A 13,557-nucleotide genomic window follows, 5' to 3' on the forward strand; every position below is an offset into this window, starting at 1 on the left:
GTGTTGTGCAAACGCTTTACGCATTGCCTCCGGGTTAAGCCTGACTGCTCGTGCCAAGCTACCAAGGGGGTGAGCAGGGGTTATCTTGGACGTGTAACTCCCTTGCCCTGACTAGAGTGGGTAAGTTCTGCCTGGCTGAGGTGCATACCCCAGCCAACCAGAAACCCCATTTCTAACATTGGAAGTCAGCGGTGAGGATAGGACTTGCGCTTGCACAATACCATTGTGACTCATTATTTCACTACAAGGATTGCGTTTAGACCATCACATGTTTGGCTTCTCTTAACTTTCTCTCTTTGGTCATTTTTCCTGTTTTCAGTTCTCATGCTTGGGTAGTGTGGTTGTCACAGTTGAGTTATTTGTACCTTTTCAAGATGGGGCTTACCTTTGATTTAGAGGACCTGCCGTTTTACACGCAGGGGGAATTAGAGGGGTTCTGTAGAGAGAGAGGGCTGCCTGTAGAAGGGGACCTCAGGAGATCTCTGAATTTCTTTGAAAGGTTTGTGACATTTACCCAGGGAGGGAGTGTGCGTAGGGGGTACCCAGAGGATCCTGAGTGTAGCGAGGGTTCCCAATGGGAGGGCTCCCAGACCTCATCCCTAGAGAGTGGTAGAGAGACTGATCAGGAGGGTGAGAATGACCGGTTGGGGACGCCAGTTGACAGGGAAGGCCCCAGTGATAGGGAGTCCCTTGCTGGGTCCAGTGTAAGAAGCAGGGCTACCTCTCATTCCATGACGCCTGATGAGCTAAGAGATAGGCGGGAAGAGAGGGACCTGAAGTTGCAGTTAGCGCGCCTAGCTGTTGAGGAGAGAAGGGCTGAGGTAGAGAAGGCCTTAGTACAGGAGAGAATGGCAGAGGCAGAGAGGGCCTTTGCCAGAGAAAGACTCGCTCTAGAGCGCAGTCTGAAGGTTCTGGACTCACCAGCGTTGCAGGTGGAGTCCAGTGGTGGCAGCAATGTACAGTGCTGTAGCAAAGAGGTTCCTCACATACCCATAGATCTGGTACCTAGGTTCCAAGAGGGGGGTGACATACGTCAGTGGTTAAAGGAATATGAGAAGGCTCTGGTAGAGCGCAGGATCCCTGAGAAGGATTGGGGAACTGGCCTAGGGAGTTTTATTCCTGAGGAGGGGAGGGATGCCCTACTGACTCTAGAAGAGAGTGACAGGGAGGGGTACTCCGCTGTGAAGAACGCACTGATTGTGAAGTATGGTTTTTCCCCTGAGGAATACAGAAAAAGGTTTAGGGGTGGTAAGAAACTGTCCCACCAGTCTTGGGAGGAGTTTGTGGAGGCTTGCTGCATTGCACTAGATGGATGGGTGAAGGGTAGCACAGTAAACAATTTTGAAGGGCTGTTTAATCTGATTCTCAGAGAGCACCTGTTTCGTTGTTGTTTTTCAGAGTTACGCCAACACTTGTCAGTGTGTGAGCTCTCTGACCCCAGGGAGCTTGCAAAGGAGGCAGACTTCTGGTTGCGTACCAGAGGGTCTGGTGTGACATTAGGGGGTGTTCCTAATGAGAGTGGTCTAGGTGTTTCCCAACAAGGTGTGGTGGGAAAGGAATGGAGTGTCCCAGGTAGGTCCCAGTGGACTGTGATGGGTGAGGGACCCCATGTCCCGTCTCCGAGGAGAGGGAATGGGGCTGGGCTGAGGCCCAAGGTGCCCAAGATACCGTCCCAGGCCCCTGAAGGTTCCATGAGTGAACGCCAGGAGGTGAGCCTAACCTGTGCCGTAGGGCCAGCTGTTCAGAAGGATCCCCTTTTGTCATTAGGACTTAGGCGGGTGGCTGGTGATAGCGTTCCGCCGGTCCTGGTGTCTGGTAGTCTCGCTCTACAGCGGAGGAGGCGGAAATCCAGGCATAGGGTTGAAAGGGGGCTGCGGGCCCCAGTGGAGAACCTGGAGGGTCAGGGGTCAGCTCTGAGTGCAGAGCCCCCCAGGAATGACCTTGGTGAGACCATTTCTGGGCTGGGGGGAATCCAGACTCTGTCAGATGGGCAGAGGTCAGGAGACCTGCGCCAGCCAGACTCTTGTGTGGCCCTTGGGGAAAGTGTTTCCCTTGTGGGGGGTAGGTGTGCCCCCCAGGAAGTCCTGGTGCGCCAGGCAATGATTCAACCGCAGGATGGTGACTCTGGGTTGGATGATCAGGTTCAGGGGGTAAACTCTGACCTGATGGGGAGTACGTGTGCTCCCAAGGAAGTCCTGGTGCGCCAGGCAGTGGTTCAACCGCAGGGTAGTGACTCTGGGTTGGATTGCCAGATTCAGGGGGTAAGCTCTGATCTGGTAGGGGGTAGGTGTGCTCCCAAGGAAGTCCTGGTTCGCTGGGCAATGGTCCAGTCTAAGGGTGTCGTCCCTGGACTAGATAGACAGGTTCAGGGGGTAAACTCTGACCTGGTTGGGGGGGCGGTTAGTGCGCTCACCTCCCCGTGTGAAACTTCTGGTGGCTTCTCCCGAGGTGGGGAGATGCAGGACTCTGGAAGTGGGGTTCAGGGAGGGGGAAGCCCGCCCTGGACCCCGGTGCAACCCAAGGGTGTCGTCCCTAGGTTGGGTGGTCAGTCGCCAGGTAGTGATCCTGGGCTGGCGAGAAAGTTGTGCAGGGCTGCTGTACCCAGCACCCTGGCAAGTGTGGATTCTGGTGATACCCCTCCTAGGAGAGGAGGGCGGGATCCTAGAAGGAGGGGTAGAGGGAGGAGAGCCTCGCCTCTAGCCCCTGTAGAACCTATGGGTGCGGACCCTAGGTTGGTGGATCAGTGGCAGGGTAGAGCCCCTGAACTGATCGGAAATAGAGTGGAGACAGGTTGCTTTGCACCTGGGGCTACCGCCCCCCACTCATTATGGTTTCAGAGACCAGAGGCTCCTAGATGGCCTGGGGCCTGGTTCTGGCCATTGGCAGCTAGAGAATCCCCGTGGGTTGGTCTAGGCTGCCTGGGACGCATTGACAGAGAGATCCCAGTGGAGTCAGGAAGGCGTAGAACTGGAACATGCCCCTGCTGTTGTGGGCCTGGGTCCTTGTTCTATCGCCCCAATCAGGAAAGTACATCAAGGTATTGATTGTTCTCCCCTGGATTTTGGCTGGTAGGGGGTTGTGTTGGACTTTTGGCCATACGCATGGTCATCCCTAGTCTTTTTGCCTCCTTCCTCCTGGTTTTTCTGACCTTTCGCTGTTGGCTCTAGGACTCTGAGCACTTTATCACTGCTGACCAGTGTTAAAGTGCAGGTGCTCTCCCATCTAAAGTTGGTATGATTGGCTTATACCTGATTGGCATATTTAATTTACCTATAAGTCCCTTGTACAGTGGTATCTCTATACCCAGGGCCTGTAAATTAAATACTACTAGTGGGCCTGCAGCGCTGCTTGCGCCACCCACTGAAGTAGACTTTCAAACCTGTCTCAGGCCTGCTAGCGCAGGGCCTGTGTGCGCAGTTTTCTGCCACAGGGACCTGGCATCTAAATTTACTTGCCAGGCCCAGGACTCCCCTTTTACTACATGTAAGTCACCCCTAAAGTACGCCCTGTGGGCAGGGTGCCATGTATGTAGAAAGGCAGGACATGTGCCATATTGCATGGCCTGTCCTGGTAGTGACAAACAGCCTAACTTGGTGTCTCACTGCTGTGAGTGCTGCCTTCTCATAGGATTGCATTAGAAATGCCCTGCCTTATGTGTAGGGGTATTGTCTGATTTATGAGGGCTAGCGTAGGCGTGTTTGGTATGGTTGTGATGGTGATAATAAATACTGCTTACTGGTGTGGGTGTATTTTTTATTACTATCACAGAAATGCCACTTCTAGAAAGTGCGCATTTATCTGTGCTTATGACAAGTGTTCTAATGTAATTACGTGTTTCCTGACTACTGCTTATGTTGCAGAATACTGAGTAACCTGTGTGTTATGTGTGACTACTGCTAGTTTGCAGAGTAACTAATGTGTAACGTTCTGACAACTGCTAAGGTAGCAGGATAGTACTGTTATGTGATGTTGGTCTAATAATTACGTTGTGTACAATACAGTGTATTTTCATATAATCTGGTGTTGTGTTTCCTTTGTGGTGGGGATATTGCGTCACATGCATGTGTGTGTTGTGCAAACGCTTTACGCATTGCCTCCGGGTTAAGCCTGACTGCTCGTGCCAAGCTACCAAGGGGGTGAGCAGGGGTTATCTTGGACGTGTAACTCCCTTGCCCTGACTAGAGTGGGTAAGTTCTGCCTGGCTGAGGTGCATACCCTAGCCAACCAGAAACCCCATTTCTAACAGTGATACATACAACTGTTGATAAATAAATGTGTTTCACGAGAACATAAATAATCTACAGCAATTACAGGTTTGCAGGTGTTCACCAACAATGTTTAAGCACTTTTCCACCTGAAATACGCTTGTTAGTTTACTTCAATTAAGAGCATGAGAAAATTAATATCCTTTGCGCAAATGGGCTAGAAACTGATGAGGTTGTAAAGTGTTACTCTTAAGGGGATATATTTTCCTTGGGGAGAAACAAGAAAATATAAAGTTGTCAAGTATAAGTGCAATTGTTTGTCGCATTTTCACCTGTAGAAATATATTTTTGTTATAAATCTATATGTAGAAATGAATGTATGATGGAACAACTGATGCGAGAACCACGCATGCATGAACAACACGGTCTGAACAATGACCGCGTTGTTACCACGAATGCCTTTACCACGCATGCCTTCACAACGATTTTTCGTTGTAAAATCTAGCCCAGTAAAGGAATGTGTGCGAACTGCATGCGTGCCTCTAGCATGCCAAGGCACAAAAGTACCCCACACCTAGTACTAAAACTACCTGACCCCACCCCTAACAACAAAAATACCCCAACACCTCCCACCCACCCTGAGCCCTAAAACCTTCCCCGACCCTCCCACCTGCCCTAAAAACAACCGACCCCCCCACCCCTAAAAACAGAACTACCCCGGCCCCCCTCCCCCAAAAACAAAAGTACCCCAATCCCTCCAACCCTGCAACCAAAAAACAAACTACCCGACCACCCACCACTAAAAAACAAACTACCCCAGATCCCCACCACCCCAAAAACCAAATTATCCGATCTGCCACCCCACCCCTAAAAACAAAACCCTGACCCCCCACCAAAAACCAAACTACCCCACCCTCCCACCCCGCCCCTAAAAACCAAACTACCCGGACCCCCCACCCCCAAAAACAAAAGTACCACGACCCCCCTCCACCCCTAAAAATAGAACTACCCCAATCCCCCACCCCTAAAAACAGAACTACCCCAATTCCCCCACACCACCCCTAAAAACAGAGATACCCCAACCCCCCACCCTGCCCCTAAAAACACACTACCCTGACCCCCTACCCTGCCTCTAAAAACAAAACTACCCCGATCCCTCCATCCCTAAAAACAAAACTACCCTGAACCCCCACCCCCAACCCAAGCCCTTAATCTACCCCACCCCTAAAAACTACTCCCCAACCCTACTTAACTGACCGCGTCCTTCTCCCGATCCACTCTGCCTTTTTCTCTGCCCTAGCCACGCATATGCATTGTTCAGCACATGTGTGGTAAAGGAAGAGGGAAAGGCATTCATTGTTCCGGCAAGCGTGGTTACGATTGCATTGTTCACGCCATTGTTCTTCCGGAGTCGTTGTTGGGGATGTTTCCCTATAGAAATAATTTTGCATATGAGCATTGCAGAAAACTGCGGCATATGCAGAATTCCTTCCTTTATTCCTTGTGAAATCTTAACAAGTTGGACATCAACTAGAAATGTAGGCCCAAGCCTTTTTGAGTACAGTTTCAGCTTTGTTTTTTTGTGACATGTGCCATTATGAAGATCCGAGACCGGTTGTCAAACTATCATGTAGGCTGCATCTAAGGACGATCATACATTTGCACCTAGTTTTGATAACTGCCCTGATGGTGGGCTGGTCAAACCCTAAATTCTTGACTGAGATTTCTTCTGACCAGCAGGGTTGAAAATGAATGCTCCTGAGTAACACGGTCAAAGCTATTCTTTTAAGTATATAAGAACAGATCTGTCAGGTTTCCCAAGTCCATGCATACATGGCTCTTCCAGTACAAGGTTTTTCAATTGCATTCAGGAACTTCCAAGTCCTGATTGGTCCATTAAAAAGAAATTCAAGTACCAGAATGCATAGAAAATGCTGGACTGGATAAGCTATTGATTTATGGACCTGGGAAACTAGAACTCTGCATGAATACCACAATTATAATATTTAGAAGACAAAAAAGTAGATTTCTTGAAAGCCAATGTTCCAAAATGGCAAACAGAAGAAAAAAAACATTGGTATAGCAATAAGACAAGACCAAAATGCTGTCTGGTGATGTACTGCATGAATTCAGGGGGGTGGGAGGGGTCTGTATTTCACCATGTGGTTACCAGTTCGAATCACAGCAGGCCCAGTCATCATTTCATCCTCCCCAGATCAATAACATGAGCACAACTGTGTTGACCAATGATAAACAACCATTATCAGCACCAAGAAATCATTTTGGTGACCATGCCCTTCACAAAACAGAATTGTATTATGTTGATTCAAAACTCGTAGAGTTTAATTACTAATAACCAATGGAAACAATATGGAAAATGTGTTTGATTCAGTATACATCTGTGTGACAAGCTGGAGTACAAGTCCAGAAAATGCTCCCATAAATTAAACGTACAGTAGATGTGTTGTCGCATCAAATCCCAGGTATGGAACTGTCTAAAGCCTTGAAGTGCGGTTTGTGTCCAAAAAGGTCATTTTAATCAGAATGGCGTTCTCCTTTTCACATAAAGTGTGCTGTCCACATATTGCATATTGAACAAGGGACTCTATTAATCTATATAATTTTGGCAAGGGCTGCTGCTCTCCTCCCTGTGTTCTGGAACAGCGCTCTTATCAAACTCTTGACCTCGACGGGGGAAAACTCAACAGCAAGGGGTCCGTGTCCGTCGGTCCACCTACAAGATAAATGTATTGTTTTTTAACAGAAAGTAAACAACTACATTTCAATTCAATCCCAAAAAGAGCACACAAAATGGATTCGAGCCCAGTACATTTGCTCAGAAGTCTAATTCTGTTGTGTAGCCATTTTAGCTATAGCTCCATGCAGGTTATTTTAACACACTAGGCCAGGCCGCTGTGCACTCTAACCTAGATATATTTTATTCAGCTTTATTTTATTGTTACAATAGCCACTTTTACAGTCTTGTTTTATTTTCTGTTTATCTAACTGTTTTGCCTAGGCCAGCACTCTATTCTCAAACAAGACAATCTTGCTCACTCTGTGCTTCTTGCAAGGCTACAGCACAGTACATTGACGGTGAACGTGGTAGAAGTTTAGTCTCCAACATTCGTAGAAAACGCACATCCTTATGTAGGGACATTTTCTCAGAACATTAGCTGTGTTGTTATAAAAACACTTCCCTGTCCCTTACACGTTAGAGGGAGATTCCAGCCAGAGAACCACGACTGTATGCTGATTGCCGAATGCTTCGCTACAGACACTAACAGATACCACAGGCCTTTGCTAAGGTATGGGGGATGATGTCTTCCCAGGAGAACCTGAAGGGCAGAATTAGAGCTTAACATACTGTTCTCTATCATAGCCTAGGTAGGAGTTAGTATATCGACCATAGTGACAATATGATAGCGTTATTTCTATGCTTCAACCTCCTCCTCACAATTTTAATACTGTCATGCTGTGTCGTCCTGGTTATTGCAGCTCACGCTTTGCTATCCAAGATGCAGTCGTTTTATTAAAATCATTATTGAAACATATATTGTGCCTCTGTTTGTCATTTATATATGAGACTAAGGTAACTGAGAGAAACGGATGAGACCTGAGTGACCACGGCTTCCCTGAGAAACCAATTATGTCATGCGCTCGGCTGCCCAGTCATCCCTGCCCTTGGGTAGGGATGAGGCACTGCTAGTTGACCGGAGCAAAACCCAGATTGGAGCGACAGGTGTCACCTGCAGTGGGTCAGACTCAGTCTCCCACACTGCAGACGATTCTGCCGCTCAAAATCCAGTAGTCTCTTAAGAATAATGAGAGCCTCCGCGACATACCACTGCCAACGTTTGGTCAGGCTCTAATTTTCAGGTCCTCCGGAGTATCTCTGTCTCATTATATACATCGATACCGCAGTACCGAATACGGAGACATCCGTGGTACTGAGGATTTCCACCCCAGCTACGTAGGTTATCCTATCTGAGGCTGGAGGTTGTTCAAGCTTGAACTTTAAAAGGTAAAACCCAATTTGGTGTGCCGTCTCTGAACATATCTTCTATCTAACATGGCGAATCCGCAGCAGGTAGCAATAGCTGTAAATATGAGACAACCTCTGACTACACATTTATTAGCAAATGGCCTAACGGCCCAAGGGGGTCCACTCACATTTGTGGTGGACGCCCATCCAGCTTATAGAACAGAACTTTTCTATTCTTGGGTCACATTTCCAGCAGTTGATGGAACACAAACACATTTTATCATTATACACTTGCAAAGTTACCTGGACAATACAGGGGCTATGCATATTTAGAAATAACATTATCTTATCAAGAACTTAATAATTGGCTTTATGGCGCCCTACACCACACAATACTACCAGTAAGGTTAGGTCCTCTAAGTACTGTTCGCAGCTCGTGTCACTGCAATTTTGCCCGAGATTGACCCTGAAGCAATGTCCTATGTAGATGATATTTATCTTACGGATGATGAATTACTACAACATTAAAGACGAGTAGCCCGCATTGTTGTCAGATTTGTTGAATTTGGCTATCAATTCAACTTTAAAAAAACTAAAATTGCCTTCCTCAGCGTCCTGTTCCTGGGGTATGAGCTATCAAGTGAAGGAAAGAGCCTAGCGCCACAATTCCTAGAAAAATACGCACAACTACAACCTCCAAGCACGATTAAAAAAATGCCAATCTCTAATAGGTTTTCTAAATTTTAGCAGAACTTACATTCCAGATTATGCTTCGCGCATAAAACCTTTGTATGACTTGATACGTCCTGATTTTTCAAGTGAATCTTGGACAATTGAACATACACGCATTCTCAGAGATCTGCAGATAGACATGCTTGCAGCACAACATCTACACACAAGGGACAACAAAACACACTTGGACATCACAGTAATTGCGGGTGCCATCTGTTTCACCTATGTGATATTTAATGAAGGTGAGACAGTCCCGATTGCATATAAATCACACTTATACTCAGCAGCAGAACAACGCTATGCTCCCACTGAGAAAATTCTCACTGCTGTACAGATGGCTGTCATTAAAGAAAGACCTCTAGCCCAGGGCAAACACATAATTGTTGTTTCCCCAATTCCAGCCCTAGAGGCTTTCACAAAAGCCAGCGTTCAAAACGCAAAAGCATTGCATCCACGTTGGATACAATGGGCCACTTCTTTGACAGCCACTGATGTAGACTACATTTTTGACCCAAAATTAGAAACTCAAGATTTTTTGCAGTACGAACTAGAATACCCAGTTCCAGCAAACACACTACCTATCGAACAATATCAGAGTCATGTACACTGATGGCTCTGCACAACCTGCAATTGGCACAAAGCACCAATATTCTGCTGCTTGCGCAGTCATAAGCGACTATATGGAGGACACATTTTGTCCCCTACATACATTCACGCAAACACTAGGGGATTGCACAGCACAATTGGCAGAGCTAAAAGCTCTGTTGATGGCACTGGAACATAAGGATCCTGCATAGCCAGTGCTAATTGTTTGCGATTCGTACTACTGTGTCCAGTCCTTCAATGAATACCTGCATTAGTGGCGCCAGAATGGGTTCAGAGATTCTAAAGGCAACACCATTAGACACAGACTTCTGTGGGGGAAAGTAGCAGATCTAAAAGAAACGCTACCAAATGTCCATGAGGTACACACACTCGGACACCAGCCCTTTGGAATACACTGGCAGATGAAGCCGCAAAGTCAGCAGTGGCTGTGGCTGCAGTAACTCGTTTGAGTTCAAAACCGGACGTAGACATATGGGCTGCCGTGAAAGCTACGGCTGATGGTATGCCCTATGCAAAAGCATTTCCTGACAAATATTCCTACCGAATGGGAGGTTTCCTGAACGCTGAAGTTAAGATACCAGGTGTAGGAGTGCGAGATATTACCAACAGAGATATAAGACCACAATTGATTAAAGCAGCGCATGAAGGGGTGGCGGCTACAATCTCAATCTTACAAGCCCGCTATTGGTGGCCAGACCTCTACAAAGAGACCAAGCAGTATGTCCTTTGTTGTGACATCTGCCAACAAATTAAAGTTTCCACTGCCAAATGCCCGCCACAGACACCCCTCTTGATTTCAAATAAACCTTTACAATGTGTGTACTTGGACCATTGCGGTCCCCTAACACCGGACAGTGCATACAAGTATATTTTTGGTCGCTGTTGACTCTTGCTACAGATTTTTATGGGTATGGCCATAATGCTCGGCTGACGCTCAAACGGTTATTAAAGATTTGCAAGTCTTTATCGACACATATGCAGTTGCGGCTTTCCACTCGGACCAGGGCCCTGCTTTCGCCTCAAGGGCATTCAGGGAAGCCATGGTTTTGTTGGGGGTCCAACTCCAGTACTCGTCTCCATTTCATCCAGAGGGAAATAGCGTAGTGGAGCAATTAAACCATGATTTAAAGCAATCCTTAACAGCCAGAGTCTTAGGTACAGGTCCTAGTTGGCTTAATCACCTGTATGGAGTTCAGAGAGCACTTAATCTCCCTAGAAGGTCCCTGGGGGGTCGTACTTCATATGAGTATAACCTTTTTGGAACTCAAATGTATGTTCCAGATCTTGATGGTCCTGGCGTGGAGGCAGAAGAAACACCTTTTGACATAAATGACCGTGCCAATGTCTTACAGGAATAACAACAGTTCCGTGACAATTCTTCTGCCAGTACTTCCTCCATAGGAATTAAGGAAGTACCTGTAACATCTACCGGCTGGATTCCTAGAGTTGGGCATCTAGTACGTGAAAAGGTTGCTGTGAAAAAGGAATTTGGTCCTTCTTATCGAGCACCAGTCTCAGTCTTGGGGATACACGGTACCAGAACTGTAATTCGACCGCTGTTGGCAGGTGCCAAAGAAAATAGTTTTGTCTCCATCGACAATGTCAAACTACACCATGTGGCCGATCCTGCACAGCAGACCAAGAGGAACAACCAGTAGTTCCCGAACCCCTCTCACTACTGGTCAAGAAGTCCCTCTGCAAGTTGTAAGCAGCAACACTGACACCTCTCCGAGCTTCGGGAGGGTGGAAAATGATCTTGCATTGGTTCCACTAACATCAAGTAATACAGAAATAGTTGATCGATTCGATACAGCTTCAACACAAACAGATGGTGCTATTTATTCTGTGCCACCGCGAGAAACACCAACTCCACCAACTAATACAGCTCCAGTTTTTGCACAAACTGCTTCTGGATATTTTGCTGACATCAATGACGACGCCTCAGACTCATTCGCCTCTTCAACACCTGAACTGTCAAAAACACATAAGCTAATGAACTGGCTTAAAATAACATACTTTATTTTTCCATGGAACTATCTATGGTTTTCCTTGACTGTACTAGCTTTCCTACTTTGGATTGGTTTTGTCATCACTTTTTTTTATTGATACATGGTCACTTTCTTCCTGAAAAATCAACAGTTGAATTGGTGGATGAGGTCCTAAAACCACATTTTTCATCACACAGGGTCCGAAGTGCCTTGTCTTTAGTGAACATTTCTGCGATACCAATTCCTGATGGGATTGTTTGGGATAAAGTAACATTTGATATATACGGTCCCACAGAGGTTATTCAAATACCATATGTGTTCAAACTTTCCATGAATGATATAATAATACCAGGCATTGTTTCTGATGATTAGGAAGTGAAAACAGTTGATTCTAAGATGACTGAATTGCAGTATTATACTGTATTTGAAAACAAAGATGTTTATCAATCTTAAGAAAATTATGGTGATATGTTTTGCAATAATTATTATGGGCACCATTTCGTACACAGAGCGAGTAGCCCCAAAACTGTTTTTAATCGTCCACAATGGGAACATTGTCCGGCTCCACCACAAGGGAGTTCTAAAACATATTTTGAAAAGTTTACATATTTTTCTGGGCACGAAGTTAAAAATGCGGAGTCACATTATTTTAAATTTCCACCTACTAAAGACATACACATATTATTGACGAATACAAAATGTATATATTCGGAATCCTTTGTTTCCCGGTTGACTATAGAAGGCTAGGAATATTGGCTGAAGTCGATTGACTTAAAAAGTGTGTGGGGAATTAGACATTGGCAAATACGGGGGAAGGAAGCTTTATTCAGAGCATGCCTGATACCTGTATAAATGATATTCTTAAATGAAACAGTACAACAAATAAGTTGTCTAGGCTTAGCAAAGATTAAAGAATTAAATACGCCCAGTATTCCTGCCCCTGAAATTTTTTATAAATGGCAAAAATGTACAAATGCAACTGAAGATCAGCTTGACGAATGGCTCCAGAAGAACGAGTTACTTACCTTCGGTAACGACTTTTCTGGTGGATACATTAGCTACCTGTGGATTCCTCACCTCATGAATACTCCCATGGCGCCAGCATTCGACGGAAATCTTCTTACTAGTCTCTGCACGTCGACGAGGACGTCACTGTCTCGCACGCGACGCCGTCTAACGTCATACAGGCAATAAGAGGTCCTCGACGACGTGCAGACGTCAGTACCAATCATTTTTTTTTTTTTTTTACGTGCATGAGAACAACCAGGCAATGCAATGAAAGAGCAAGGCAACATCCATTATATTGTAAAAATACACCACATTGTATGAATAACTGTAAATCTTTTTATGTACATATATATATATATATATAAAACTCTCTCTTTTAAAATATATACACATACCAAGTATATACATAAAGATATATACACAAATACATATATATATATATAAATATATTATATATACATCTATTGCACCCTCAAAGACCAAGAGGAGCGCACTCAAGGATTACTTGGCAAGACCATAAAGGCAACGGGGAGGCGGGTGGGACCGTGAGGAATCCACAGGTAGCTAATGTATCCACCAGAAAAGTCGTTACCGAAGGTAAGTAACTCGTTCTTCTGATGGATACAACTACCTGTGGATTCCTCACCTCATGAATAGAGTCCCAAAGCAGTACCACGCCCGGCGGTGGGTGCCTAAATGGTCAAACCAAGAAATCCTGCAGCACTGACCGTGCAAAATGGCCTTCCCTTCTAACCTCAGAATCTAAACAGTAATGTTTTGCAAAAGTGTGAAGGGACGACCAAGTTGCGGCCTTGCAGATGTCGACCACAGGAACACCTCTGGCTAAGGCCGAAGTGGCCGACTTAGCTCTGGTGGAATGAGCTCTAATGCCCTCAGGAGGATCCTTCTTTGCCAAAGAGTAACATATTTTAATGCAAAGAACAACCCACCTGGATAGTGTTCTCTTGTGGACTGCCTTTCCTCTCCTCTTGCCCACGTATCCAATAAACAGCTGATCCTCCAGCCTGAAATC

The 13,557-nt window shown here is 45.9% G+C and overlaps 1 protein-coding gene across 1 annotated transcript in view; it reads right to left on the reverse strand.

Moving 5' to 3' along the window:
* Window positions 1–6,502: 6,502 nt before the first annotated feature.
* Window positions 6,503–13,557, reverse strand: part of ZW10 (zw10 kinetochore protein) — a 187,447-nt gene continuing 180,392 nt past the window's right edge. The window contains exon 16 of the mRNA XM_069224379.1: window positions 6,503–6,939. Within this exon, the coding sequence (XP_069080480.1) occupies window positions 6,819–6,939 (121 nt within the window). The 3' untranslated portion in view covers window positions 6,503–6,818. The remainder of the gene's footprint in view (window positions 6,940–13,557) is intronic.

The sequence above is a fragment of the Pleurodeles waltl genome, chromosome 3_1 (assembly GCF_031143425.1).
Source record: "Pleurodeles waltl isolate 20211129_DDA chromosome 3_1, aPleWal1.hap1.20221129, whole genome shotgun sequence".
Classification (NCBI taxonomy): Eukaryota; Metazoa; Chordata; class Amphibia; order Caudata; family Salamandridae; genus Pleurodeles; species Pleurodeles waltl.